The 27,621-nt window shown below is 41.8% G+C and overlaps 1 protein-coding gene across 1 annotated transcript; it reads left to right on the top strand.

Annotated features, from left to right (window-relative positions):
* Positions 1 to 12,281: 12,281 nt before the first annotated feature.
* Positions 12,282 to 21,928, top strand: AICDA (activation induced cytidine deaminase). Its single transcript, XM_059680922.1, has 5 exons — positions 12,282 to 12,365; positions 17,609 to 17,756; positions 19,820 to 20,090; positions 20,364 to 20,479; positions 20,928 to 21,928. The coding sequence occupies exons 1-5, from the start codon at positions 12,358 to 12,360 to the stop codon at positions 20,979 to 20,981; spliced, it is 597 nt and encodes a 198-aa protein (XP_059536905.1). The 5' UTR covers positions 12,282 to 12,357; the 3' UTR covers positions 20,982 to 21,928.
* The last annotated feature ends 5,693 nt before the right edge of the window (positions 21,929 to 27,621 follow it).

The following is a 27,621-nucleotide window of genomic DNA, read 5'->3' as shown; positions in this document are numbered from 1 at the left end:
GGACCCCGTGAGGCCTGCAACCAGGGCAATGGACAATGACAGTTCATCCCAGGAAAACCCCCTGAACCTGTCCCCAAAGTCCCTTTATCTCTGTTTTTTTTAAAAAATATTTTTAAATGTATTTCAGATAAGAAGGAAGAGAGAGACAGAAACATCAATAATGAGAATCATTGATTGGCTGCCTCCTGCATGCCCCACACTGGGAATTGAGCCAGAAACTCGGGCATGTGCCCTGACCAGGAATCGAACCAGGACCTCCTGGTTCATATGTCAACAGCTACCACTGAGCCAACCAACCGGGCTTCTCTGATTTCTTAATGAGCCAAAGCAGACAGGTCTAGACCAGTGGTCGGCAAACCTCGGCTTGCGAGCCACATGCGGCTCTTTGGCCCCATGGCATGGGCCACAAAGTTTCAATCGCACTGTACGTGCGCGCTCGCACGTGGTATTTTGTGGAAGAGCCACACTCAAGGGGCCAGTTTTCCGACCACTGGTCTAGGCTCATTCCTCCAAGCCTTTCTTATTTTGTGCCTCAGACTTCTGTTGTGACATTTGTTCTGCAGGAAGTCAAGAACACACACCCTGGGAACCTACCAGCTGGCCCCAGGCAGACCCTCTCAGGGCCAGGTTCCATTTCCAGTAACAATTGCAGGTCCCTAATGGTCTAGTTTTTTTCCCTTGTTCCTCCCACAAAAAGATTTGAAAACCTTTTACTCTTTAAGGTATTAATGTTATCCTTTTTTTCTTATGCAAATGATAACCTTCATAAGCAAGGAACTTAAGATTTGATGAGAAAGAATTACGTGAACCAAAACAATGGATTTTAAATGTTGGCATTAAAGGGTTTGGTTAAAAGTTAGGCAATTTGAATGCCTTCCTGATACCTTGAAGAGATAGCAGGCTTATCTGCCTACTATAAGATTCACCCTTATGTTCTCTTCCAAAATTGAATCGATCCTGCTCTGAGCCTAACTTTTTCCATAGTTCATGCTTATAATAGAAGAAAGTTCTCCTTGAATAAACAAGTAAGTTCTGGAAATTCAAGTGTGCTCTGCACTCTCTAAATATAGTTCCATGCACACTTTCTCTGAGTATCCTTTTGACTTACAGGCAGATGGTGCAAACCCCAGCTGGTCTCCCACTTCTGGACCTTATTTATGATGACATCAAGCACTATATGTTGCTAGCCACAAGCTCCACCCTCCTCTGCTTTACGTGCTGTGGCAAAAGTTGACTTTGACCGAATACTTTACACCTGGTCAGAAGGTGCAAGCAATTTGCAACCTCTAAGGCTCTCCCTTCCTTCGGTACTGCTGTAACACAGTGAAGAAAGAAATCAAAGAAGCAGAAAAGAAGATAGCAGAGCGCTAAACAAGAGGGATAAGGAGATGGGAGAGTGATGACAGGTGGCCATCAGGGCAGGAGAACCAGGAGGCTAGAAGTTGGGAATTCACACATCTGTGTGGGAGAAGGGAACTTGGAAAGTGTGGTGAAGGGATCTGAGAGGTATGGAACCTTACTGGGTAGCATGGGAGGATATTGGGAGCAGAGCAGAAGAGAGGCGGGGCTGTCCTTAGAGTTCTGTCAACTCAGGGAGGCAAAGATTTGGTTAAAAAATGCAACATCCCAATAAAAATTGAAAATCCTCGTATCTTTTAGTGTTTCACCAACCAAACATCAGTGAAAGTGACTTGTTGAATTTCTCTGTGGTGGAGAAACAGGTGGCCACCGTGTGTGTGTTTTTTCTAAAGCCAGTCAAGCAAAGCCAGGAGCGTCAGTCAAACGACAACTTCTGGGCAGAACCTAAGTTGAAAAAGCAAATGTTTATATAAATAGAGGTGCAAAGCTCCTATTTTCCTGTTGACAAATCAAGCTTCACTTCACTTCAAACCATCAAATTTTTTAAAAAATAGCTGATAATGGCTTTTTTTTTTTTTTTCAATTTGTCCAACCACTCAGTAAGGTTCTAGTATGTTCCTAACCCAGGGGTCCTGCAGTTTTTTCTCCTTTTCTTTCTCTGGTGTTTTTCTCTTTCCTTTCCCTTTCCCTTTCCCTTTGTTTTGTTTGTTTACTTAGCCATACGTCTATGCTGTGTAGCGAGTACTTTATTAAATTTACAAAATAATTCATGAAGATTGAATTCAGAATGATCTCAAATTTGTGGGAGATTCACCTCCCCCAATAATTCCTTAATAAAAGATAATGATGAGCTTTGAGCAAATATATGGAAATGTTATAATGGAAAACAACCTGAATTGTATTTAAGGGATTGATGGCCATTGAGGTATCACCCTACATCATTGTTATTATATACTGTTCCCTATGTTGTTCTGGTCAAACACAGGAGTTACAATGAAGGGTAAATAAGAACTGCACAGGAAAACATTGCAACCATTTGTATAAAATGACATCCTTATATGTATCCATCCACTCTTGAAAATAGATGAGATTTTTGGGGAGAAGGGAGATAAAGTAATATTAATACAAATCAACTTATGAAATGTGTAATATTAGCATCAACGTCAATAGTTATTGAAAACAGGAATTACTACAAAAATGTTCAGATAAAATTATGAATGACAGCTGCCTAATTGGTTTAGAGAAACCAATTTATTTGTTGAAAAGTAATCTCTAATTTCATTAAGGTTAAACCACTATGCTCTTTTATGTTGCCATTATCTTAGAGAAACTGAGGTAGATCTGACATCCTATATAATAAAAGCCCAGTGACTGAATGATAGAATGACCAGAACAACCACTCGACCAGACTCTATGACGCACGCTGACCACCAGGGGGCAGATGCTCAATATAGGAGTTGCCCCCAGGTGGTCAGTGTGATCCCACAGTGGGAGCACTGCTCAGTTGACCTTAATGAGTGGCTGCTCCCATAGCGGGTCGATCCCTGCAGGCCACGCCCCCGACCAGTGCACAAATCCCATGCAGCAGGCCTCTATTAGTAAATAATTGATCATTAAGATATAATAATTCATAAATTCAATTATAAGTTAAATCATAAAGCATAATTCATAAGAATTACTATATGTTCTAATGACATAGAGCAGGGATAATTTCTCTCTTGCCACATAGAAACTAAAAAATATTATATAATTTATGCAAAGAACATCTAGATCTCAAATCAACATAGCTCTAGGATAACAAAACATATTTATATCATCCTGTTCATCTTAATATAAAAGAATTGGTCCCCTGGCAGGGTAGCTTAGTTGGTTAGAGCATTTTCCCCATATGCCAGGGTTGCAGGTTTGTTTCTCGGTCAGAGCACATACAAGAATTAATGAATGTATAAATAAGTGGAACAACAAATTGACCTCTCTCTCTCTCTCTCTAATAAATTTTAAAAGGATTTCTGTTCGTTTCAGGGCCAATCCTGTCATAGCACTCACAAATTATGTGATATTAAGTGAATAACTTCTCTATTGTAAATTGCTGGCAGCACATCTGTGATTCTGAGAATTAACAAGATCAGGTTTTCAAAGATTACATACCTGTGATATTATCTTATCTAATAAAGGAGAAACATGCAAATTGACCATAACTTTGCTATACTCACAAGCCACGCCCACGAGCCAATCAGAGCAACTATATGCAAATTAACCCAACCAAGATGGCGGCCAGCAGCCACAGAGCTGGAGTAAGCAAGAGGCTTGGTTGCCCCGGTGATGGAGGAAGCCAAGCTTCCCACCTGCCCTGGCTGGCTGTAGGGTCCGCTCAAAGCAACAAAGTTTCCATTATAGAAGATAAATAAACCCCAGATACCTGCTTCCAGCCAGCCTCCACTGGGAGCTTGGGTGGCTGGGGGCTGTGGCCAGCCTGTAAGCAGCCATCAGCCCCTCACCCAGGATGGCCACACCCTCATGGGGTGAGGGTCCCCATTGGGGGGCTTGGCCAGCCTGCAAACAGCCATCAGCCCCTCACCCAGGCTGGCCAGGCACCCCAGCGGGGACCCCCACCCTGAAGGGGCTGTGGCCAGCCTTAAAATGGACCTCAGCCCCTCACCCAGGCTGCCCAGGCACCCCAGTGGGACCCCACCCTGATCTGGGACACTCTTCAGGGCAAACCAGCAGGCTCCCACCCATGCACCAGGCCTCTATACTATATATTAAAAGGGTAATATGCAAATTGACCCTAACAGCAGAACGACTGGGAATGACTGGTCACTATGGCACACACTGACCACCAGGGAGCAGACGCTCAATGCATGAGCTGCCCCTGGTGGTCAGTGTGCTCCCACAGGGGGAGCTCTGCTCAGCCACAAGCCAGGCTGACGGCTGCTAGTACAGCGGTGGTGGTGGGAGCCTCTCTCTCCTCCTCAGCAGCGCTAAGGATGTCCGACTGCAGCTAGGCCTGCTCCCCACTGGCAAGTGGACATCCCCCAAGGGCTCCCGGGCTGACAGAAGAATGTCTGACTGCCAGCTTAGGCTCAATCCCCTGGGGAGCGGGCCTAAGCCAGCAGGTGGTCATCCCCCGAGGGGTCCCAGACTGGAAGAGGGCACAGGCCAGGCTGAGGGACCCCCCCCCCCAGTGCACAAATTTTTGTGCACTGGGCCTCTAGTACAGTTAATAAAACTATAGGACATTTTTTTCTACTTAGGCTGACTGGTTTCCCTCTAACTGTTCTTGAACAGGTTGACTCTTCTATTTTTTCTCTTATAACAAAACAGAGGTGATTCTTGCTGGTTAACCAGTGAGTACACAGGTTTGCCTCTCCCACCTCTGCGGCAGCACTAAGGATGTCCGACTGATGGTGGGAATACACAGGGGTGACAATACTAGTTTCTCTACAGTTCAAGGTTTCTAATTAAATTTTTTTCAGCATCCAGAAACTTTTTAATAACAGAGCAGAATCTGGATTTAGTTTTTGTAGGTGCAGTTGGCCTGTCGGCCTCTGGCACACTTGAACTTGTGGCCCTTGGATGTCTGACAGGTTTCAGTCCCTTGAAGTCTCTGACTAATCAGGAATTCTTTTTTAATTGAGGTGAAATTCACATAATGTAAATTAACCATACATTGTTATATAACTACCACTCCCAAAACTTTATCACCCCCAAAGAAAACCCCTATCCATTAATGTATTCTCCCCTCCCTCCAGTCCCTGAGCAACCATCAATCTACTTTCTGCCTCTCTGGATTTAGCAATTCTGGTTATTTCATATAGAAGAAATCATATACTATGTGGCTGCTGGGAGCCGGTCCATCCTTGCTGTTTCAAGGGACCTGGCATATATGGCATACAGTTCTTAATATGTTTGCTCACCTTCTTGGCACTGTGTTTTAACCAAGGTCACCTCTCCGAGAAAGGTTGTTTCTCCAGGTAGGAATTTTTCCCTGAAGTCAGGGAGGGGATGCCTCTCCTAGAAAGGTTGTTTCTCCAGGTAGGAATTTTTCCCTGAAGTCAGGGAGGGGATGAAACTCCTTAACTAAGTGCCAGGCGGGTAGTTAATCACTACAAACAATCATGCTTAAGCTACATAATCTTTACTCCCTGGAAAGGAGATAAGAAACGCCCTAACCTTTGTAATAGAGATTGATAGGATTGAATCAACTGGTATAAATACAGATGTAACAAGACAGCAAGACATAGAACTCAGAACACAGAACTAAGGACACAGGGCTTGGAAGACAGGACCAAGAGAGACAGAGCCTAGGCACAGAACCTACACAGAACGTTCTCTAGAGACAGAAGAACTTCGCTGGTGAGAGCATGCCAATAGATCCTGGACTGAACCTGACTATAGAACATGGCAAGAGAACCTGACTAGAACCTGGTGACTAAACCTGGCTGGAGATCTGAAGCAGAACCTCTCTGGAGATCTAGACCAGAACTTGGCTGGAGATCCTGGCTAGGCTGCTGATCAACTGAATGCTGTCTCCGTGTCATTCCTTCTTCGCCGACTCCGTCCACACCTTTGGGGACCCCTGGACCTGCTGGGGTTGGACCCCGGCATGTGGCCTTTTGCCATAATCAAGATTTTTAAGATTATTTGTATGGGGCATAAATTACTAACTACAGAGCATACCTTGGGTAATTGTCGCAATAGGGTGAACTTTGACTTACTTTTTTGATGCTTTAGCCATACCTCCTTTAAGGAACCTGGGTATGTAGGTCTAAAGTTATAAGGATGCATGGGAGGCAGGGCTATCCTCTATAATAAAAGGCTAATATGCAAATCGACCAAACAGCGGAACGTCCGGTTGCTATGACATGCACTGACCACCAAGGGGCAGATGCTCAACAGGAGTTGCCCCCTGGTGGTCAGTGCGCTCCCATAGAGGGAGCGCTGCTCAGCCAGAAACCGGGCTCACGGCTGGTGAGTGCAGCTGCAGTGGCGGGAGCCTCTCCCACCTCTGCAGCTACTCTAAGGATGTCGATTGATGGTGGGAGCAGGCCTGAGCCATCAGTTGCACATCCCCCAAGGGCTACCAGACTGCAAGAGGGCACAGGCTGGGCTGAGGCACCCCCCCCACCTCCAAGTGCAAGAGTTTCATGCACCAGCCTCTAGTGTTGAATATATTAGCCAAAGTGTTGAGTGTATTGAGCGGGTTGGTGGTGTTTTGTGTAATAGTGCTGAGGTAGTTGATACTTCCTGTCAACTTCTGGTAACAAAGTGAGGAGATCCTTATTGGTATTTTTAGCCAATGTGTGTGGATAGATGCGGGGGAAAAGAAATGGGCATCGAAGGACAGGAGGAAGAAACCCAGCTTAATTATGTATTAAAGAAATCGGGGCTGCTGATACAGTCAGGCACTTCCTGACAATGGGGACTCATTCTGAGAAAAGTGTTGTTAGATGATTTCATAGCCTGTACAGCATGTCACTATACAGAACAATGCGAGATTAAATCAAGCACAAGAGAAAATGATGCAATTAAGAAATTCTGTAAACAGGAGACTGTATGAGCCTGCTAACGGTATAACATGGCATGCTGTTTACAGCAAACTTTTTTCGTAAGTAGAAAAAGTACACTCTAAAATAACAGTAGCCCAGCCAGTGTGGCTCAGTGGTTGAGCATCAACCAATGAACCAAGAGGTCACCAGCTGATTCCTGGTCAGGGTAGATGCCCGGGTTGTGGGCTCAATCCCCAGTAGGAGGCGTGCAGCGGGCAGCTTATCAATGTTTCTATCTCTCTATCCTTCTCCCTTCTTCTCTCTCTAAAATCAATAAAAACATATAAAAATAAGATAATGATAAAAGGTGTAGTAAATACAACCGGCAACATAGTCATTATCAAGAGAACCTAGGAGGAAGAATTTGCCAATATGATGCCAGGACATCCTACAGCAGGGGGTGATCTGATTCCAATGACTATCAGGGACTATTTAGACAGAAATATAGTATGAGAACCTGAAAACTACTCACTCACAGTTTACTAATCAGAAAACTTTGAACCATGGGAACAGATAACTTGTTGGTGATCATAATTTATGTTTTAATGTCTGGTCTTCTAAATATGAGTTATTATAAGAGAACGAGAGGCCCAGTGCATGAATTCGGGTCTGGCCAGCCTGTCCCGATCAGGCCAATCAGGCTGGGCCGGCAGGGGGTAGGGGCCGCATGTGGTTGGCTGGCTGGCCCCGCCCCCTGGTCGAACTCCCGGTCGAACCCCTGATCTGGGGGACAATTTGCATGTTAGCCTTTTATTATATAGCACACTTTGTGAAAACAGTTGTTTTTGTTGTTGTTGTTTTTGTTTTTTTAAATATATTTTATTGATTTTTTTACAGAGAGGAAGGGAGAGGGATAGAGAGTTAGAAACATCGATGAGAGAGAAACACCAATCAGCTGCTTCCTGCACACTCCCCACTGGGGATGTGCCCGCAACCAAGGTACATGCCCTTGACTGGAATCGAACCTGGGACCCTTGAGTCCACAGGCCAACGCTCTATCCACTGAGCCAAACCGGTTAGGGCGAAAACAGTTGTTTTTTATGCACTAGTAACCATTTTGAGTCACTTGTTTGCATTACTTTGAACAATCCTGCAAGATAATTGTCTCAACTCTGAGCCTCAGTGCCTAAAAATTAGGATAATAATTCCTACCTGTTGGACTTAAAAGAGATAATAATACTCAATATGCTTAGCACAGAACCTGGCATAGTAAAGGTTAGCTGTGCCCTAACTGGTTTGGCTCAGTGGATGGAGGGTCGGCCTGCGGACTGAAGGGCCCTAGGTTCGATTCCGGTCAAGGGCATGTACCTTGGTTTTGGGCACATCACCAGTGGTGGGGGTGCAGGAGGCAGCTGATCGATGTTTCTCTCTCATCGATGTTTCTAACTCTCTATCCCTCTCCCTTCTTCTCTGTGGAAAATCAATGAAATATATTTTTTTTAAAAAAAAGGTTAGCTGTGATTACATTTATTTGTTCACATTTTACACATGGTAAAAATAAAACCTACGGTATTAGGCAACACAGTCAAAGACACTGTGGTCAAGATAAAACTCAAGGGTTAATGTACTTGATTACAAACCGAACTTTTCCCACTACCCTCTACTACATCTTGTATGTGCATGATAAATGAAGCCTCTTTAGTTAATTTTCTCATCAAAAATAACTCTCTTTCTTTAGCCCTTTGCCCATGCTAGGCTTTTGATGAATGCTTGCTTAGTTGCTCTCTTAACCTCAATAAGTCCTAGGCAGCTGCATAGCAGAAGTTGAGTAATTCCTGTATATGATTAAAGGCCTGTCCCTCAACTTCTTCATACCCCAGTAATGTGGCTGGCAGTAAACTGAGAAAAACAAAAATCAGGAAAAGCAGAAGTTGAAGCACTCCAAAAATCAGACTTTCACCCACGCAGACTCTTTTTTGGGACTCTCAAAAACAACAAAGTATCATATTGAACAATCTACCTGGTGTCCAAAAATAGTGGGCTGGGGAGTCAATGTCTGAGCATCTTGGCTTTCAGACACAGGAATGTACACCCTGGAGGAGTCCCAGGGGGCCCTTCGGGACTCACAAACTGGCCGTAGTGAAACCTCACCTTGTGTTTCTCGTGGTGAAGGTTAGCAGTGGTAAAGTCCAGATGTCCAAGGCTTACCTCAGCCACCAGAGGCACAATTTCCAAGTCAGGTGGCTTTTGCTAAAAATAAACTAACCAGGTTGTCCTGGGACTTTTCAAGAGAAATTGGTAAGGGGAGAGGGTAGTTAGTGAGAAAAGTAACTTTTAAAAATAGCTGAGTGCAACTCTATAAAATTTTTTATTTCAAATACCCAGGAATGCAAAATGTTATTATAATTATAAAAGATGAACTTCTTCCTTTAAAAGAAGAAAAGTGAACAAGGGAATGCAACTTTTGGAGAAATAAAAGTTACTTTCTTATGTTGGACAAGTTTTTTCTTTTTTAAACATATTTTTATTGATTTCAGAGAGTAAAGGAGAGGGAGAGATAGAAACATCAGTGATGAGAAAAACATCAATCGGCTGCCTCCTGCACACCCCCTATAGGGGATTGAGCCCATAACCCGGGCATGTACCCTGACCAGGAATCAAACTGTGACCTCTTGGTTCATAGGTTGACACTCAACCACTGAGCCAAATATTTTTATAATAAAAAATACTGTTTTCTCCTAATCTTTGGACAATTTATGTTTTAGGTTAGCATGAGACGTTTACCCTAGTTTTGACTAACTCCCAGATATGTTGCCAGGCATATGTCCATCTCCAGACACGTATATCCTATTTAAAGAAGATCAGGGCTAGCTAAATAAACGCTAAAGTTCCTTCAACTTTGAGATGCTATGATTTTCAGATTTGTCTTTTATTAACATTTAATTCTTTTAAATTGTCATTTAAGTATTGTCTATTTTTGTTGTTGTTATTCCTCACCTGAGGATATTTTCCATTGAATTTTAGAGAGAATAGAAGGGAGAGGGAGAGACAGAGAGAAACATCATCGACTTGAGGGGGACACATCAATTGGTTGCCTCCTGCATGCACCCTGACCGGGGGTGGAGTTCAAGCCAGCAACTGAAGTAGGTGCCCTTGACCAGAATCAAACCCACAAAACTTCAGTCTGTGTGCTGATGCTCTATCCACTGAGCCAAACCGGTTAGGTTGGTATTGTCTATTTTTAAAACTTTTAACAAAATTATAAATTCCTTGAAGAACTATAATGTACAGCATTGTCCCCCTTCAAAGCTTAGCCTTACACTTTCTCATAATACGTCATCAATAAATAGTAAATGAATGAATTTCAGTTTTCAAAGATGGTGTTTATTTTTTTTTAATATATTTTATTGATTTTCCACAGAGAGGAAGGGAGAGGGATAGAGAGTCAGAAACATCAATGAGAGAGATACATCGATCAGCTGCCACCCGCACATCCCCCAGTGGGGATGTGCCCGCAACCCAGGCACATGCCCCTGACCGGAATCGAACCTGGGACCTTTCAGTCCGCAGGCCGACGCTCTATCCACTGAGCCAAACCGGTTTCGGCAAAGATGGTGTTTATTAATCACTTATAAAAGCACTTTTTGAATTGCCCCAAATGGGGTATAACATCAAAATAAACACAACAGAACTTTTTGCTTTCCAGAACCTTCATTTTCAAACACCAAATATCTAAAACATATATGTTGGAATCTTCTTTATGTAGTCTATGCACTAAAAGGTAAGATTTTCAAAAAAGAAGGTATTATACAAGAATGTATATTGAATATTTTGTGTGTGTTTATTAGATTTTTCCAACACCTTATAAAATCTACTTTATAAAATGGGATAAATAAATATCCACAGATAATTCTGCTTCAGAAACCAATTTGGAGAAATTAACTCAATAGCCACTTTTCTAATATTCTCTCCCATACTGCCTGGTCTTATGCTTCCCAATATGCACCATTTTCTTTCCCTTTGAATGAGGTTCATGAGATTCATCACTGAACTGAAAGATGAAGAAAACATTCCAGCTAAAGATGTGGCCAAAAGATACTTTTAATGTTTTTTAAATTGATTTTTTTTTTTAATATATTTTACTGACCTTCCACAGAGAGGAAGGGAGAGAGATAGAGAGCTAGAAACATCTATCAGCTGCCTCCTGCACATCTCCCACCGGGGACGCGCCCGCATCCCAAGTACATGCCCTTGACCGGAATCGAACCCGGGACCCCTCGGTCCACAAGCCGACGCTCTATCCACTGAGCCAAACCGGTCTCGGCTTTAAATTGATTTTTAGATAGAGAAGAAGGGAGAGGGAGAGATGGAAACATCCATGAGAGAGAAATATTGATCTGCTGCCTCCTGCATGGCCCCTACTGGGGATCAAGGGCACAACTCAAGCATGTGCCCTGACTGGGAATTGAACCAATGACCTCTTGGTGCATGGGACGATGCTCAATCCACTGAGCCATACCAGTAGGGCCAGATGCTCTTTTGATAAAACAAAGAGCTTAAAGTCCATGTTTCTATTAGATTTAGATTTAATTACTTGTTTGACCAATTTCTAAATTTTTTGTGAGAGAAAAGTTAGATCTTGCATAAGCCATTTATTGAGTTTGCCTGATATATGCAGCCAATGTTTTGAAAGGTTTACTCTGATTGCTCTGTTGAAAATAGGTAGTAACTGAAGAAGGATGGAAGAAGGAAGACCAGTGGGAGGCTAAATGCAATAATTCAGGTTGCTTGGACCTGGAGATGGTGAAAAGTGGCCCACTTTGTAAGCAGAGTTGTTGACAAGATTTGCGAATAGATTGGGCATAGGATTTAAAAGGAATAGAGCAACCAAGCAAGACTGCCAGCCCTGGCTGGGTACCTCAGTTGGTTTAGAGCATCAGAGATTAAAATTTCTATGTCCTAAGTCCTACATAACTGAGTGAGCTCACTTAGTCACAAACCAGAGCTATTAGTGGACTTCTCTATTGATTCAGAGACATTGGGTAACTAAATGAGGAAATAGATGATTTCAGCTCACAGAACACAAGATGCTATTTAAATGAACATTACTAGTGTTATGCTTTCTAAATTAAAGATATTATTCATTACCATAATTATAATTTACTAAGTGTCTACTGCAACTGTCTCCTGATCTGTTACCTGTGGAGCATGGACTGGGTTTTTGGAGAGGCAGACCAAAAGAAACCAACACATTAAACAGAATGGCCCTCAATCATTTTACCCGTGTGACTCTGCCTATGTCAGCCCCACCCATCTTCACTGGACCCAAACAGGAGGAAGGTCTTTGGGGTACCTGGTGGAGATGCTGGAGGGAGGAGCCCAAATGGTAAGCTCAAATTTGAATGTGTAGGGCCAATGCATTGTCAGTCAGTGAAGCAACCGTGCTTGAGGCAAGCTTTCCTCGGCCTAAGACATTTGGGGAGCCAAGAAAGACACTCTGGAACCCACTATGGACAGGTAAAAGGACAGTGCCTTTTGGGTAGCTTCACTGGTTTTTCTGCCAGAGCAAATCTGAGTAATGAGATTGGTACCTATCCTTTCCTAGCACTATCTGCTTTACAAGATCTGCCTGGTCAACATGCAGATTTACTTCTCTGGTTCTGTCTCATCTTCTGTTCAGATCTCTCTCTCTTCCATATTCAAAAGAACTTTTGTGACCATGTGTTGACTTGTTCTGAGATTTTACTGCAGTTATAACTAGTTTGTGGTAATTATGTCAACATAGTAAATGGTTATAGACTCAAATCATGAAAAGAAAATAGCAATACTACACTAAAACAGTAGTGGCAATTGTAGTAATAATTTTATAAGTATTCAACTGTAAAAATCACTTGAAGATAAACTTCCCTAGGGAGATTCTACTGAATAATTTAGTTACCTAGGGAGGAATTTTTTTTTTAAATGCCAATATTCAAAATTAATTACTTAAAAGTCACTATGATTGTGTGTATAATAAGGAGGAAAATTCAGTCAAGTAAATTATTTAATGTTGTATGTCCAATTGTTAGGCAGTTAATGGCATTTTTACTACCTACTCTTTCAATCTCTTTAGATGTGGCTGAACTTACTTCTTCTATGTGTATTCTGTAAGATTTTTCACAATGTCTTCGCATCCAGTTTATGTCAGTTAAGTTACTATCACAGAACTTAGTCTATTCCCGCTTTTATGATTATTACAAATGTTATGAGGATGATACCTAATCTATATACTTTATCTCAATTTACCTCTATTACAAAGAATGTACACAACACAATTAAGATTTTTAACGGCAGAGTAAGTGTTCTTCAGAAAATTTTCTTTCTTCTTTTTTTTTTTAACTCTCATCCAAAGATATTTTTTTCATTGATTTCCAGAGAGAGTGGAAGGGAGAGAGGAGGGGAGGAGAGACACAGAGAGAGAGAAACATTGATGTGAAAGAGACACACTGATTAGTTGCTTCTTGCATGCACCCCTACTGGGGCTGAGGAACCTGCAACTGAGGTATGTGCCCTGGCATGCTAACTAACCATTGAGGGAACCAGCCAGGGCAGAAAATTTTCTTGAGAGCAAAATTGTTGAATGAATGTCTGCTCAGTTTCAGTGAAATTTTGAAAACTGATCTAAGGTGCAGGTCAGAGGTAAAGGACTTAGTAGAGATACTTGTGTATAATGAAATGCAAAACAGTGGTAAAATCAGTAGTAGAGATTCAGAGAAAGACAAATAAAAAGGGAGAAAAAATCAATTCAACAGGAGGAAAAGGGAAACATGTAATTATCATCCAGGAAAATAATATCTGCAGAGCCCATCAGTGACGGTACAGGGCAGGAGAGGAGGGCTTTGTCACGATTATTTTTAACCCGTCTGCCTCCAGGTTTGCACTGCTGGGGGTGCAGCTAGTGTTCTGCCTGAGGGAGCACAGCTGTTCAAACAGCTGTCAATCTGGAGGCCTAAAAAACTGCCTCTGCAAAGTCCTTTGTGCCCAGAAAAGAAACCAAGAGCACAAGGTGCTAGAAACAGGCTCCTAGCTACAGCTGAAGGGAAGTGATGGATCGAGAAAGTTAAATAGGTCATGATCATGCAATTCACTTCATTGTGACAGGTAACTTCTGACAGACAGTGAAGAGCTATTGCATTTTCCTGTGGCGTGGGAAGTGAAAGTCCATCTGAATTCCTTTACCGCTGTCATGTCATTTTCTATAACTTTCAGAACACTTTGTCCGCATGGTAACGGGTGCCTGCCACACTGCCTTCAGTGCATGATATAGTTACCTTACCCCTCCTCCTGCCCCACTCCAGCCTTTCTCCTCCACGCAGCCCAGAAGGGTAGGTTAAATGTAAAAGGAACTTATTAGTACGAGATGATGCTTAATCTATTTAAAACTGATTGGGCCACAAAAAGAGGATATTTTTTCTTTCTCTTCAGTATTTATTAAGCACTTGTTATGTATTCAACTTATATATGCTATGGGTTATTATGTGATAAGTATGTAACAACAGTAATAGCAATGATTATCATAATAAATCACTTTCATTTTAAATAAATCTAATTAGTATCAGATCTTTGTTACCATCCATTTCAGATCCCTGCCAAATATGCATTTTTAAATCTAAAATAATATAACTGCCTGATTTTTCTATTGTTTGCCATACATAATGTGTATATTGGTGATAAATCTAGTTCTCTGCTGCGGGATTTAAAGAGTATTCCAATAAGCTCCATGTGTATGAATTAAGACATTTAAATTGTGACAGCTATAAAAAGCTCTTGTCTTTGTTTATTAACTTAATAAGATTGACAATTGAGTACTTAACTTTTAAATTCAGGGTCTACCACATGTATTACTTTATTAAAGTAAATATTCTCAACACATGTCCACACAAAGACTGGTATATGAATGTTTGCAGAAGCTTTATGCACAATATCCCCAATGTAGAAACAATGCACAGGTCCATCAACAAGTGAATGAACCAACAAAATGTGCTATATCCCTGTGATGGAATGCCACTGTGCACTGGAAAGGAGCAAACTACTGATACACGCAACATCATGAATTAATCTCAAAGTCATTACGCCAAATGAAAGAAATCAGACACAAAGGAAGGGACAATGTATGCATCATATGAAATTCTGGAAAATGAAAAGTAGTTTATAGTTACAGAAATCGGATTATCGGTTGCCTGTGGGAGAAGGGAAGAACCGATGGGAAAAAGAGAATGGGGAAACTTTGGGGGAGGGGTACCCTAGCCATGTTCTGGATCTTGGTTGTGGTAGCAGCTTGGGGTATTTACATCTACCAGTATTCATAGAACTGTACATTTTAAATGGGTGAAATATGTAAATTATACTTCAATGTAAAAAAAAAAAAAAAGGAAAAAAAAGTTTCAATTCTCTTGCCAGCAAACGGTATTCAAATCCCTGGCTGGGTGTTTATTTCTACAAATTCTTTGCACTTCTGCTTAATGCCATTAGGTGGCAGCATTATTTTCACAAATTGGATAAATACATCTCTGAAAAAGATTAGGACAAAAACCAGACACTTTTAGTACTTTGGGAACAACCACACTGTATTGTGTGTGTTATGTTCATAACTGCAAAGAATTTTGAGTTAGCAGAGAGCATTTCTACATATTCAGTTCAATATAGTGCTTATGGTATGCAAGACACTGTCCTAGGAACTAGGTAACAGAAAAAGAACTGGTCCCTGTGTGTGAACACAGCATAATATTTAGATCACATTTCCAGTTAAAAAAGCAGCAGAATACAAAATTACACATGAAACCAGTCTTATCAAAATCATGTGTATGTAATCGTGCAAAAGACCAGAAGGAGAAACATAATTTTAACAGTAATTGTCATTAGACTCTGATATTCCACATTGTAAAATTCTTTAATATTTTAAATTTTATAACTTTCTACTTTTTTTGTAGTATTCAAGGTAACAACCATCAAATATTGCTCTTATACTTTTAACTATACATATATACATATAATATATATATGTTTTTTATATTTTTACTCATAAAGTGACACTTTCAAAACAGAGTCTAGCCTGGCTGGTTGTCTCGGTGGTTGAGCATTGACCCATGAATCAGGAGTTCCAGGTTCAATTCCCCGTCAGAGCACATGCCTAGGTTTAGGGTTCAATGACCAGTAGGGGGCATACAATAAGCAGTGGATCAATGATTCTCCCTCATCATTGATGCTTCTATCTCTCTCTCCCTTCTCCTCTCTGAAATCAATAAAAACTATTTTTTAAAAAAACAGAATCTAATTGGAGAGACAGATATCAGCAAGCAATTGATAACAAAGGAGGAATGCTTTGATAGCAACAAGGTGGGGAACAATGGGGAACTGCAGAAGGCTTTCTTGTTATCATTTGATTTTTGCCTAGTAATCTTGGGATAGTGGTGGTAAGAAAGATCTTACTAGAACAGTTGAAACTGTGGCTCTGAAGGACATGTAGGTTTTGCCCAATAGAAAAGGGTAGGGAAGCTCTTAGTCAGAGGAAGTGCCATCAGCAAGATGTCTAGAAATAAAGAGGAAAGGAGATTAGTGACCAGGGTCCTGCTGCACTAGGGGGCCTAACGTGGTGGGGAAAGGGGGAAAATATTAGGAAAGAGGCCAGAAATGTAGATTAATGTCATGTTGGGGTCCAGCCCCAGCAGGTCCAGGGGTTCCCCAAGGTGTGGACGGAGTTGGCGAAGAAGGAAGGACTCGGAGTCGGAGGAGGAATCGTTCAGGTGATTATCATCGCCAGGTTCCTCTTTATTGTCCTGTTACATCTGTATTTATACTATTTGATCTTAATCCTATCCATTCTATTCCAAAGGTTAGGGCGTTTCTTATCTCCATTCCAAGGTTCCTCTCTATTGTTCTATTAAGCTACAAGGAAGTAACTGAAGGAGATCATTCTAAGTAAAGATTATGTAGTTTAAGAGTGATTGTTTGTAGTTAAAGTGATTAACTACCCGCCTGGCACTTAGTTAAGGGGTTTTACTGATAAAAATCCTCACCTGGGGAAACAACCTTTCTCGGAGAGGTGACCTTAGTTAAAACACATAGCACTTAAGAAGGGGAGCAAACATATTAAGAACAGTATGCCACATACGCCAGGTCCCTTGAAACATAAGCTGTGCAGGTACAAATTTAAGAAACACCTGGAGGTTTGAATCAACACATTTAGATCATTAAATACGAGGAGTGAAGAGGGAGAAAAAACAAAGATGATCCCAGTATTATCTGAGATGGGGAAGTCAGAGGAGAGGCGGGACACGCAGGAAGAGGGCTGGTTAGGAATACTATTTTGACCATCTTGAGTTTGAATTTTAGGTTAAGATTGCAAAGGAAACCTGAAAATACAATTATGGGACTGAGGAACAAGTCTGTCATTCCAAGTTATCAGCATCTAGAAGACAGCTGTGGGAGGAGATGGTCCTGTGGGCGTTGGGGTTCTCTCTCTCTCTCTCTCTCTCTCTCTCTCTCTCTCTCTCTCTCTCTCTCTCTCTCTCTCTCTCTCTCAACGGGTCACATATAAGTATGAGAAGGAGTTTATAATGGATTCCAAGCTCAGTAGGTCTCAGGCTTCCAGTAAATGAAACAAGAGCATCTTCTCTGCTTTGACCCAAGTAATTGCGGATCTTAAAACAGCTGAAGGAAAGCCTTGCGTGACCAGAGAATGAGCTGTACTCCTGCATTCTCCTCCCTCCTCTCTCCCACAGCCTCCTGATGAAGCAGAGGAAGTTCCTTTACCACTTCAAAAACGTCCGCTGGGCAAGGGGTCGCCATGAGACCTACTTGTGCTATGTGGTGAAGAGGCGAGACAGTGCCACCTCCTTTTCATTGGACTTTGGTCACCTTCGAAACAAGGTATCAATTAACATTTGCTTCCCAGACAATTAAAAGCTAACACTTTTCATTAGTGTGAGCACTGTTAGAGCCGCCTAACCTGATGACGGTACTGCTTTTAGTCTGTTTTGCATTTGTCCCCACTAGATTCCTCAAATCTTCTTTTGCTTTCTTTTTTACATGTCCCTGTAACCATAATAGTTATGCCCCCAAAGATGTCATTTAATGTCCTCTTCATCATGTCCGGCACATTAATGCCACACCTTCTTTCAATGCCAAGAATAACTGCCCCCAAACATTCCTTCCCTAACCCCAGCATCCAAATTGCCTTTGAGATTAAGGAAGAAATCAGAGGTAAGAGCCTTTTGATCTGGGGGGATATTATCAGCTCATTCAAGCTAAATTTTATTTTATTTATTTATTTTTTTAAAATATATTTTATTGATTTTTTACAGAGAGGAAGGGAGAGAGATAGAGAGTTAGAAACATCGATGAGAGAGAAACATCGATCAGCTGCCTCCTGCACATCTCCTACTGGGGATGTGCCCGTAACCCAAGTACATGCCCTTGACCAGAATCGAACCTGGGACCTTTCAGTCCGCAAGCCGATGCTCTATCCACTGAGCCAAACCGGTTTCGGCCAAGCTAAATTTTAAATGTGAAAAACAAATTGTGTCTTTTGAATTTTTTAAAATTAAGGGAGAAAATGTTACGAAAAATGATTGAGGACCAATTCTGTTTTCCAAATGATTTCTATTCTCTCCTGCTCACACGGAGCATAGGCCAGTGAGTACGTTGAGCATGGCACACCCCAGAAACAGGGAAGCCTCAATTGGTTGATTAAATCAATCTCTCAGCATCTAGAACATTTGAGAATTACACTTCCAAGGAAACTTCTTCACCCCAATCCCAAAGGGTTTACATAATCTTCTACCAATGAATACTTCCTCCCTTGTAACATCTGGTCTTGTTGGAGTCCCAGAGAAGAACCCATGGGTGGAATGGCACTGATTAGCACTTACTTTACTATTTAATTCTCTTTGCCTCCCTTGATTATGAAAATTATCTCATCACAATTGTTTTACATTCTAATCTCTTCTATTTGGTGATATGACTAACTATATAAGGCTTTGTTGATACCAATCCTTTACTTCTCTCTCCTGTAATCCTTATAACACCAACTCGGCCTATTTTATTTACTTTTTAAAATTACAATTTACTTACTTTATTTTAAACAATTTTATTTTAAATTTTTATTATTGAAAGCATTACATATGTCCCTATTTTTCCCCCCTTTAACTCCTTCTATCCTGCACATACCTGCCCCAGGCCTTCACCAGGCTATTGTCTGTGTCCATGGCTTATGCATATGTGCATACAAGTTTGTTGGTTAATCTTTTCTCACCAGCCCAGTCTATTTTACTGATAAGATTAGAAGATCCAAGAATTGGGCAACTTGTCTTAGTCACATGAGGGGTAATGGAACCAAGGTCTTCAGATTCTGGGACTTACCACTTCTTTGCAATACTAAGTGGACTTGCTATGTCTCACTATTGTGGACATTATTACAATCACAGGGATCATACAACGAGCGAACATATTATTTAATTTGCTCTTGCAACACTCACTGTCGGCCTCACCATAATCCATCTTACCTTTTCCAGCCCTTCAGCTCATATATTTCCCACCAAGTGGTCCTGTGTATTTCATGTGTGTGTGTGTGTGTGTGTACACTTCATGTGTGTGTTTGTAACATTACTAGGCACTTACAAGCCATTTTCCTCCTCCTCAAAGGCACAAAACTAACTTCACAAACACAAATTAAATCTCTACTGAGATAGTGGGTTGCTACTCCAAACTCAACTCATTTGGTCCTCCCCACGCGACAGAAAACCCACAGCCTTTCCCCCTCTCTGCAGGGCCAAGCTCACCCCTGTGCTTTTTCGGGCAGTTGTGTAACCTCTGTGACCTAAGGACAAAACTGTAGAGGCTCCAACAAAGATCACCGTGGGAGGGAGGTGAGTTAACGCCTGCAAAGCTATCAGCTCAGTAAACATGAGCCGAGTCCTCCGCTCTCTCCCCAGTCGGGTTGCCACGTGGAATTGCTCTTCCTGCGCTACATCTCCGACTGGGACCTGGACCCTGGCCGGTGCTATCGCGTCACCTGGTTCACCTCTTGGAGTCCCTGCTACGACTGTGCCCGGCACGTGGCTGACTTCCTGAGGGGGAACCCCAACCTCAGTCTTCGGATCTTCACCGCGCGCCTCTACTTCTGCGAAGATTACAAGGCCGAGCCCGAGGGCCTGCGGAGGCTGCACCGCGCAGGGGCCCAAATCGCCATCATGACCTTCAAAGGTAGGAGGGTGCCCTTCTGCCTGGCTCAGGGCAGCAGCTGTCACCCAGGATGGCAATTCAGACTCAGATGAGTGAGGGGGAAGCTCGAGGGCCGGAAAATTGTACCAGGATTCAAGTTCACTTTAGGAGCCCAAAATTATCAGCTAGAATTGGAGGGAAAGAATGGATGGCTTGGACACAAGGACGAGAATTAAAAGGAGGCTGGGGATTTCTTGATTTCCTTTAGATTTGGAATCTGAGTATATTGGCCCTCCCTCCCCCTTCCTTTTACAGATTACTTTTATTGCTGGAATACTTTTGTGGAAAATCGTGAAAGAACTTTCAGAGCCTGGGAGGGGCTGCATGAAAACTCAGTGCGTCTGTCCAGGCAGCTTCGACGCATCCTTCTGGTAAGGGGCTCCTTCGTTTCTCGTTTTCTTTCTTTCTCAGTCATCTTTTCCTGGAGCTATTTTCTTTGCTTCTGTTTCTTACATTTTCATGTGTGTGTATGTACACTTCATGTGGGTGTTTGCACATTTATCACTCTTCTTATTTTTCTTCTTATGAAAACCTTATTTTCTGTGTGTGTGTTTTTAATTATTGTTGTCATTTCTCCTACCATTGACTCTGCTCTTCTGTTTTACAATTCAGAGCCCTCTGCTAAGATGCCTTGCCCTTCCCTTCTCTTTCCTCACTCACATGTCTTTATTCTGTTAGACTCTCCTCGGCATTTATTTCCCTCCAGGCAAAAGTCCTTCCTCTCCTCTTCCTGGCTCCTCTTCCTCCTCCCTCCCAACTCAGTTTTTTCCAAAATGTCACAAAGCCATCCACTCAGTTTATTTCTCTCTTTCTCTACAGCCCCTATATGAGGTTGATGACTTACGAGACGCATTTCGTACTTTGGGACTTTGATACCAGCCTCCGAGAATGTCAAGTACAATGAGATATCCCTGAAGATAGTGGGTAAAAGAACAGTCCTTCGAGAATTCTCTTTCTTCAACTCTTAATGTTTTAGAGTTTAGAGACATAATATTCATATATCTGACTTTAAAAATATATATGTCTTGAAAATAGAGAAGGAATACAGGCCCAGCTGAGCAATGCTGCAACTGGTGCTGTTTCTAATGCAACTGTGTCCCCTACTGGGAAATGACAGAACTGCAGAGTCTGGGAGCACCTACCGTGTCAATATTCTATGACATGTTAGGCAAGGAGAAAGCAGAAGATAAATCCTTAAAAGCATGGTGAGAGGATAAAGTATTTTCAGAATCAATATCCTTTTTTATTTGATTCATTCTGAGTTTTCAATGATATCAGATTTTTCCACTCTTTTCCTGTGGGGGGCACTTTCAAGTGAACAAGCTATTAGGCCATGATCTACAGAACCTCTTAATGAGAAGCTCTGGGTGATTGTAACTCCCAGCCATCTCCTTAAAGAATTAATACTCAAACATGTGCTGTATGTTTTAATTGTCTGAGGCATATTTTTTATGTTTGCTTATAAGAGGATTTTTTCTTGGTATGGAATATCATGGTCACCTTCAGGCTATCCTCCTATATAATAAAAGGCTAATATGCAAATCAACTGAACTGTGGAAGGACCGGTCACTATGATGCACACTGACCACCAGGGGGCAGATGCTCAATGCAGGAGCTGCCCCCTGGTGGTCAATGCACTCTCACAGGGGGAACGCTGCTCAGCCAGAAGCTGGGCTCATGGCTGGCGAGTGCAGCGGCAATGGCGGGAGCCTCTCCCACCTCTTTGGCAGGACAAAGGACCCCTAAGGGGATGTCCGACTGCCGACTTTTTAAGAAGCTGGCAGTCGGACATCCCCCAAGGGGTCCCAGACTGTGAGAGGGCGCAGGCCAGGTTGAGAGACACTCCTCCCTCCTCCCCCCCCCCCCCAGTGCATGAATGTCATGCACCGGCCTCTAGTCATATAATAAAGACCTTAAAATGAATATGAGGATTGTGAAAATGATATCCAAAATGAGCTGATGCTTCCAATAACAAATCTGGAAACACACATCTTTTTAAAAAATTTAGAAACCAAAACATGATAATTAATGAATGCTTATAAGGGAGTGGCTTGAATACTGAGAAGAGAAAAATCTATTTTCTGCTATGGGTCTTTAACCTCAGCAATGTCAACCAGGTCATGGTTTTCTGCTTTTTATATGTATATGATGCTTCTCTCAAAGAAATGTTCACTATGTAAGAGAATATAACAGAAGAGAATAATATTTGAGAGGGCAGAGAATATCAAATGCACAATTATGTTGTTTTATTCTTATTGTATATAAGTTTTTCATGTATCCATTCATATTGTATATTATGCTATATTGTGTCTAATATTTTTGTTATAATTTTCTTTTTAGATATATTAAAATTGATTCCTTAATGTCTCATAAATGTATACCTTTAGAAATGAGTCTAATAAATTATATAATTATAACACATCTACCATGTCATAATGTTGCTATAAAACCATTTTCTTGATTTTTAGTCATTTTTTCCACAGCAAACTTGATTCTGGTTCATTTCAATCAACTGAATAAATGACAAATAATTTTGGAAGCTTTGGAGATAAAATGTTTCATAAAATAATTCTATAAGTGATTTACAAAGTTAAACTTAAAAGTCAGTATGATGACATACACTTCAGAGTCCAGAAATTAGTCCATTCGTCTATGTTCAACTGATTTCTGTCAAGGGTGCCAGGACCATTTAATGGGAGAGAAGAAGAGTCCTTTCAACAAATGGTGCTGGGACAACTAGATATCTGTATGCAAAAAATGAATTTGGGCCTTAGCTGGTTTGGCTCAGTGGATAGAGCGTCGGCCTATGGACTGAAGGGTTCCAGGTTCGACTCCAGCCAAGGGCACATGCCTGGGTTGTGGGCTCAATCCCCAGTAGGGGGCATGCAGGAGGCAGTCGATCAATGATTCCCTCATCATTGATGTTTCTATCTCTCTTTCCCTCTCCCTTCCTCTCTAAAATCAATAAAAATATATTTTAAAAAAATGAATTTGGGCCTCTACCACATGCCATATAAAAACATTAACTCAATATTTATCAAATACCTAAATGTCAGAACTAAAACCATAAAAGTCTTAGAAGGAAATACAGGTTGAAGTCTTCATGACTTTGGAATGAGTCTTAAATGAACCAAAAAGCACAAGCAACAAAAGAAAAAAACAGAGAAATCGAACTTCATCAAAAATTTTTGTGCATCCAGGGACAATAGTATGAAAGTGAAAAGACAAGCCAGGCTGGCGTGACTCAGTGGTTGAGTGTCTTCCTATAAACCAGGAAGTCATGGTTCGATTCTCAGTCAGGGCACATGCCTGGATTGTGGGCTCGATCCCCAATGTGGGGCGTGAGGCTGCCAGGCTGCCAATCAATGGTTGTCTCTCATTACTGATGTTTCTATCTCTCTATCCCTCTCCCTTCCTCTCTGAAATCAATAAAAATATATACAGGTTTTTAAATGGTAAGGAATTCAACAGTAGTGACTGTGCTAAAAATCACATGATTGTATATTTTAAAATAGTAAAAATTCACATAGATGTAAAGTTTATCTCAATATTTTAAAAAGTCAATATAACTTTGGAGTCCGACCATCCTGTATTTGTGTTCTGGTTCCATTCAACAGTTGGACCGCTATAAAGCCTTCCTTTCCCATTTGAAATATGGGTATGATGATGTTATCTTTTCATATACAGATGGTCCCCAAGTGATGACAGTTTGACTTAGGATTTTTTACTTTCAATATGCATTCAGTAGAGACCATACTTCAAATTCTGAATTTTCACCTTTTCCCAGGCTAACAATGTGCACTATGATACTCATGAAGCTGAGGAACTCTCAGTCAGCCACACGATCATGAGGGTAAACAACCGATCCTCTGTAGTGAACTGTGTTCCCAGCATTTTGAAAATATTATTCTGAGCACATTTAAGGTAGGTTAGGCTAAGCTATGATGTGTGATAGGTTAGGTGTACTAAATGCATTTCTTTTTTTTTCTTTTTTTAATATATTTTATTGATTTTTTACAGAGAGGAAGGGAGAGAGATAGAGAGTTAGAAACATCAATGAGAGAGAAACATCAATCAGCTGCCTCCTGCACATCTCCTACTGGGGATATGCCCGCAACCCAGGTACATGCCCTTGACCGGAATCGAACCTGGGACCTTTTAGTCCGCAGGCCGATGCTCTATCCACTGAGCCAAACCGGTTTCGGCATTTCTGACTGACGATAGTATTTTCAACTTTCAATGGGTTTATCGAGATGTAGCCCCATTATAAGATGAGGAGCATCTGCATTTTTGGTATTAAATTGGAAGATAACACAAAGCTGGTACTATCTTAGTGAACAGCATTGCCATCCTCTCTGTTTTCAAGGCAGAAACCTAGAAATTACCCCTGGCATCACTCCTTCCCCTCCCCTCCCTATCCAGTCTTGTAGATATTGCGTGCAGGATGTTTTTCCTGGATTTATTTACTTTTCTCTAAATTCTCTACTAGCACTTGAGGGGGAAGAGGGGGAGAAGCAGCCCCTGATAGTGAAAAGCTGGCCTGACAATCATAACAAAGCCATATTATTTTCTAGTTGGACATATTCAATCTCATAGACTACCAACCTCAGACAAGATTACTCTGAACCCATAATAAAATGAGAGAGTAAAGCTACTTCATACTTTGTCTTGAGCCACCATAAAATACCAAATACCCCCGCTCTCTTGTCTAAAATGAATAACTACTACTTCTTAGATTTTTTACATACCCAATCATAGAATTGCCCCCACTGCCTCACAATATCTAATCTAAAGCAAATCCCCGTTTTCCTAAATGCTCCCCCCAACTCACCAACACAAAGCCCAAATTCTATAATTGAATGTATAGTCATGAAGTGTCTTAGTAAGAGAAACACCCTCTCACTGAGACAGTTCATGACTGATTGTTCCCTAGGTATTCTCCCTCACTGCAAGAATAATAAACCCACCCAGCCAGCATGGCTCAATGGTTGAGCATCGAATGATGTTTCCATCTCTCCCTCTCCCTTCCTCTCTGAAATCAATAAAAACCTATTTAAAAAATAAAAATATGTTTTAAAAGAGTAGTAAATCTAACTTGTTCAACTACAGGGGTATTCTTCCAGGTCTTTGTCTAGAGATCACACCTTAATTGGAGCTCTTTATATCTCTTGCTAAGTCTACTCCAATAGTTATGGTGTTCACTAATTCCTATTACATTTTACAGAGAATTATTCTGTGGTGGTGGTAATAATTGTTTTCAAGAAAATTTCATAAGCAACAAATACCTCATCTGTTCATTCATTGTTCCTAATATTTACTAGGTACATAGCATTGTGATTCACAAGTCTAGACTTTATAGAGCTGTATTTATTCTACTTAAAATAATAGAATTTAATATCTAACATGGACTGGGAATTCAGGACAACAGTGCAGTTGCTTATCCATCAGAGATTGCATACCAGAACACAGAATCTGAGTACTGCATAGTTCCAGCACTGTACCCATGGGCTCTTTTATTTTATTTTTTTTAAAAACACTCGGAAACAAACTCACAACCATGATGCTCCAACCAGCAGAGCCACCAACCAGGGTTCCATGGGCCCTTTGGTAAGGTTTATTTCTCAACAAGAGATTCCCAACTATCCTCAACAACTAAATTTTATTTTTTTTATTTTTTATTTTTTAAAGTTTAAAATGTTTAATGAAAAAGACCAAGAGCAAAGCATTATTTACACATAGGTAAGAAAAGAAGACAGAACCCAAGACTGAATCCTGGTCGTGTTGCGAGGTACCACTACAGACTTGTTTTCCCCTTTGCAAGAACTTTGTGTGCCTTCCTACATCCTTCTCCCCATGAGCTGCAGGTATTCCCATGCCCTGACAATGTGGTCAGAGGGGTCGAGGTTCAATTCCCATGTGTGTCGTAACCTCCTTAAACAGAAACTGCTCTGAGAGAAACCAAGATGGCGGCATAGGTAAACACTGGAAATTGCTGCCTCACACAACCACTTCAAAAATACAACTAAAAGACAAAAGGGACATCATCCAGAACCACAGGAAGGCTGGCTGAGTGGAAATTCTACAACTAGAAGGAAAGAGAAAAGCACACTGAGACTCAGAGGAGGTGCAGAAGTAAAGTACAGAGGTACGGAGGCCCATGTGGAAAGGGCTGGCAACTGAGGATGTGGCTGTCTTTTTCAATCCGGAGGGAGTCTCAAGCTCCCAACTGCTCTGAACTCCAGTTTTGGGTGAGTCTCTGGGGACCCAGACAAATATGGGGAGAAACTGGACTGTCTGGCATCGGTTGGAACTCGAGGGCGGCTTTCCCTCAGAGGTGCTTACAGCGATTACCAGGACAGAGACTCGGGCCTCTTAGGGCAGTGCTGAGGATCAGCCATAGCTGCTTGCTCCGCCCTGTTGATTCCCTGAGACCCTGCCCCACTCAAGCTGTGCGCTGAGGCTTTTGCATATGAAAGGCCTGGCCCTTTACAATCTGAAAATTACCTAACAAACTGCAGCTGGGTCAGAGAACCAGAACTTCCAAAAGAACTTCCCACAGCAGTTTGCATTGCCTCATAGCTGGGCCTCATCTGGGCACCTCCAAACCCCAAAGAAAGAAGAGAAATCTGCAGATCTCTCCGTAGCTCCTGCTGGGTAGCCTCAGGAAGAGGCTAAATTAGCACCTCCTTAGAGATCCAAGAGCCAGTGTACCCAGTGGTCAGAGTAGGACCATCCAGATTACAACTCCTCAGATCCATAAGGGACACACTCAGGGGGCAGACTCAGTGAGCACCAAAGCCCCACTGAAGCAAGTCTTGCCCCAGAAGGGTGTCTCCAGCACAGAAGTGCTGGGGTCCAACCCCAGCAGGTCCAGCGGTCCCCAAAGGTTTGGACGGAGTCGGCGAAGAAGGAATGACATGGAGACAGCGTTCAGTTGATCAGCAATCTAGCCAGGATCTCCAGCCAAGTTCTGTTCAGGATCTCCAGCGAAGTTCTGGTTAGGATCTTCAGCCAGGTTCTGTAGCCATGTTCCCTCGCTAGGTTCTCCAGCCAGGTTCTGTCCAGGATCTTTTGCCTTGTTCTCTCACTAGGTTCTATCTCCAGTTGTCTTGTTACATCTGTATTTATACCAGTTGATTCCAATCCTATCAATCTCTATTCCAAAGGTTAGGGCGTTTCTAATCTCCATTCCAGGGAGTAAAGATTATGTAGCTTAAGCGTGATTGTTCGTAGTTAAAGTGATTAACTACCCGCCTGGCACTTAGTTAAGGGGTTTTATTCCCTCCCTAACTTCAGGGGAAAATCCTTACCTGGGGAAACAACCTTTCTCAGAGAGGTGACCTTGGTTAAAACACATAGTGCCAAGAAGGTGAACAAACATATTAAGAACAGTATGCCATATATGCCAGTATGAAACATATGCTGTGCAGATGTTTCTTCCCTGTAGCAACTGTGTCAAGCAGCAAGGGTGGACCGGCTCCCAGCACAGAAGTTCTCCCACTGTAGACACAGC

Source organism: Myotis daubentonii, chromosome 2, assembly GCF_963259705.1.
Source record: "Myotis daubentonii chromosome 2, mMyoDau2.1, whole genome shotgun sequence".
NCBI classification, from domain to species: domain Eukaryota; kingdom Metazoa; phylum Chordata; class Mammalia; order Chiroptera; family Vespertilionidae; genus Myotis; species Myotis daubentonii.
This window is presented reverse-complemented; position numbering and strand designations above follow the sequence as displayed.

Coding starts and splice junctions, on each gene's coding strand:
- AICDA (XM_059680922.1), top strand. Junction 20,091..20,363: donor CGCCATCATGACCTTCAAAG/GTAGGAGGGTGC, acceptor TTCCTTTTACAG/ATTACTTTTATTGCTGGAAT. Junction 20,480..20,927: donor AGCTTCGACGCATCCTTCTG/GTAAGGGGCTCC, acceptor CTTTCTCTACAG/CCCCTATATGAGGTTGATGA.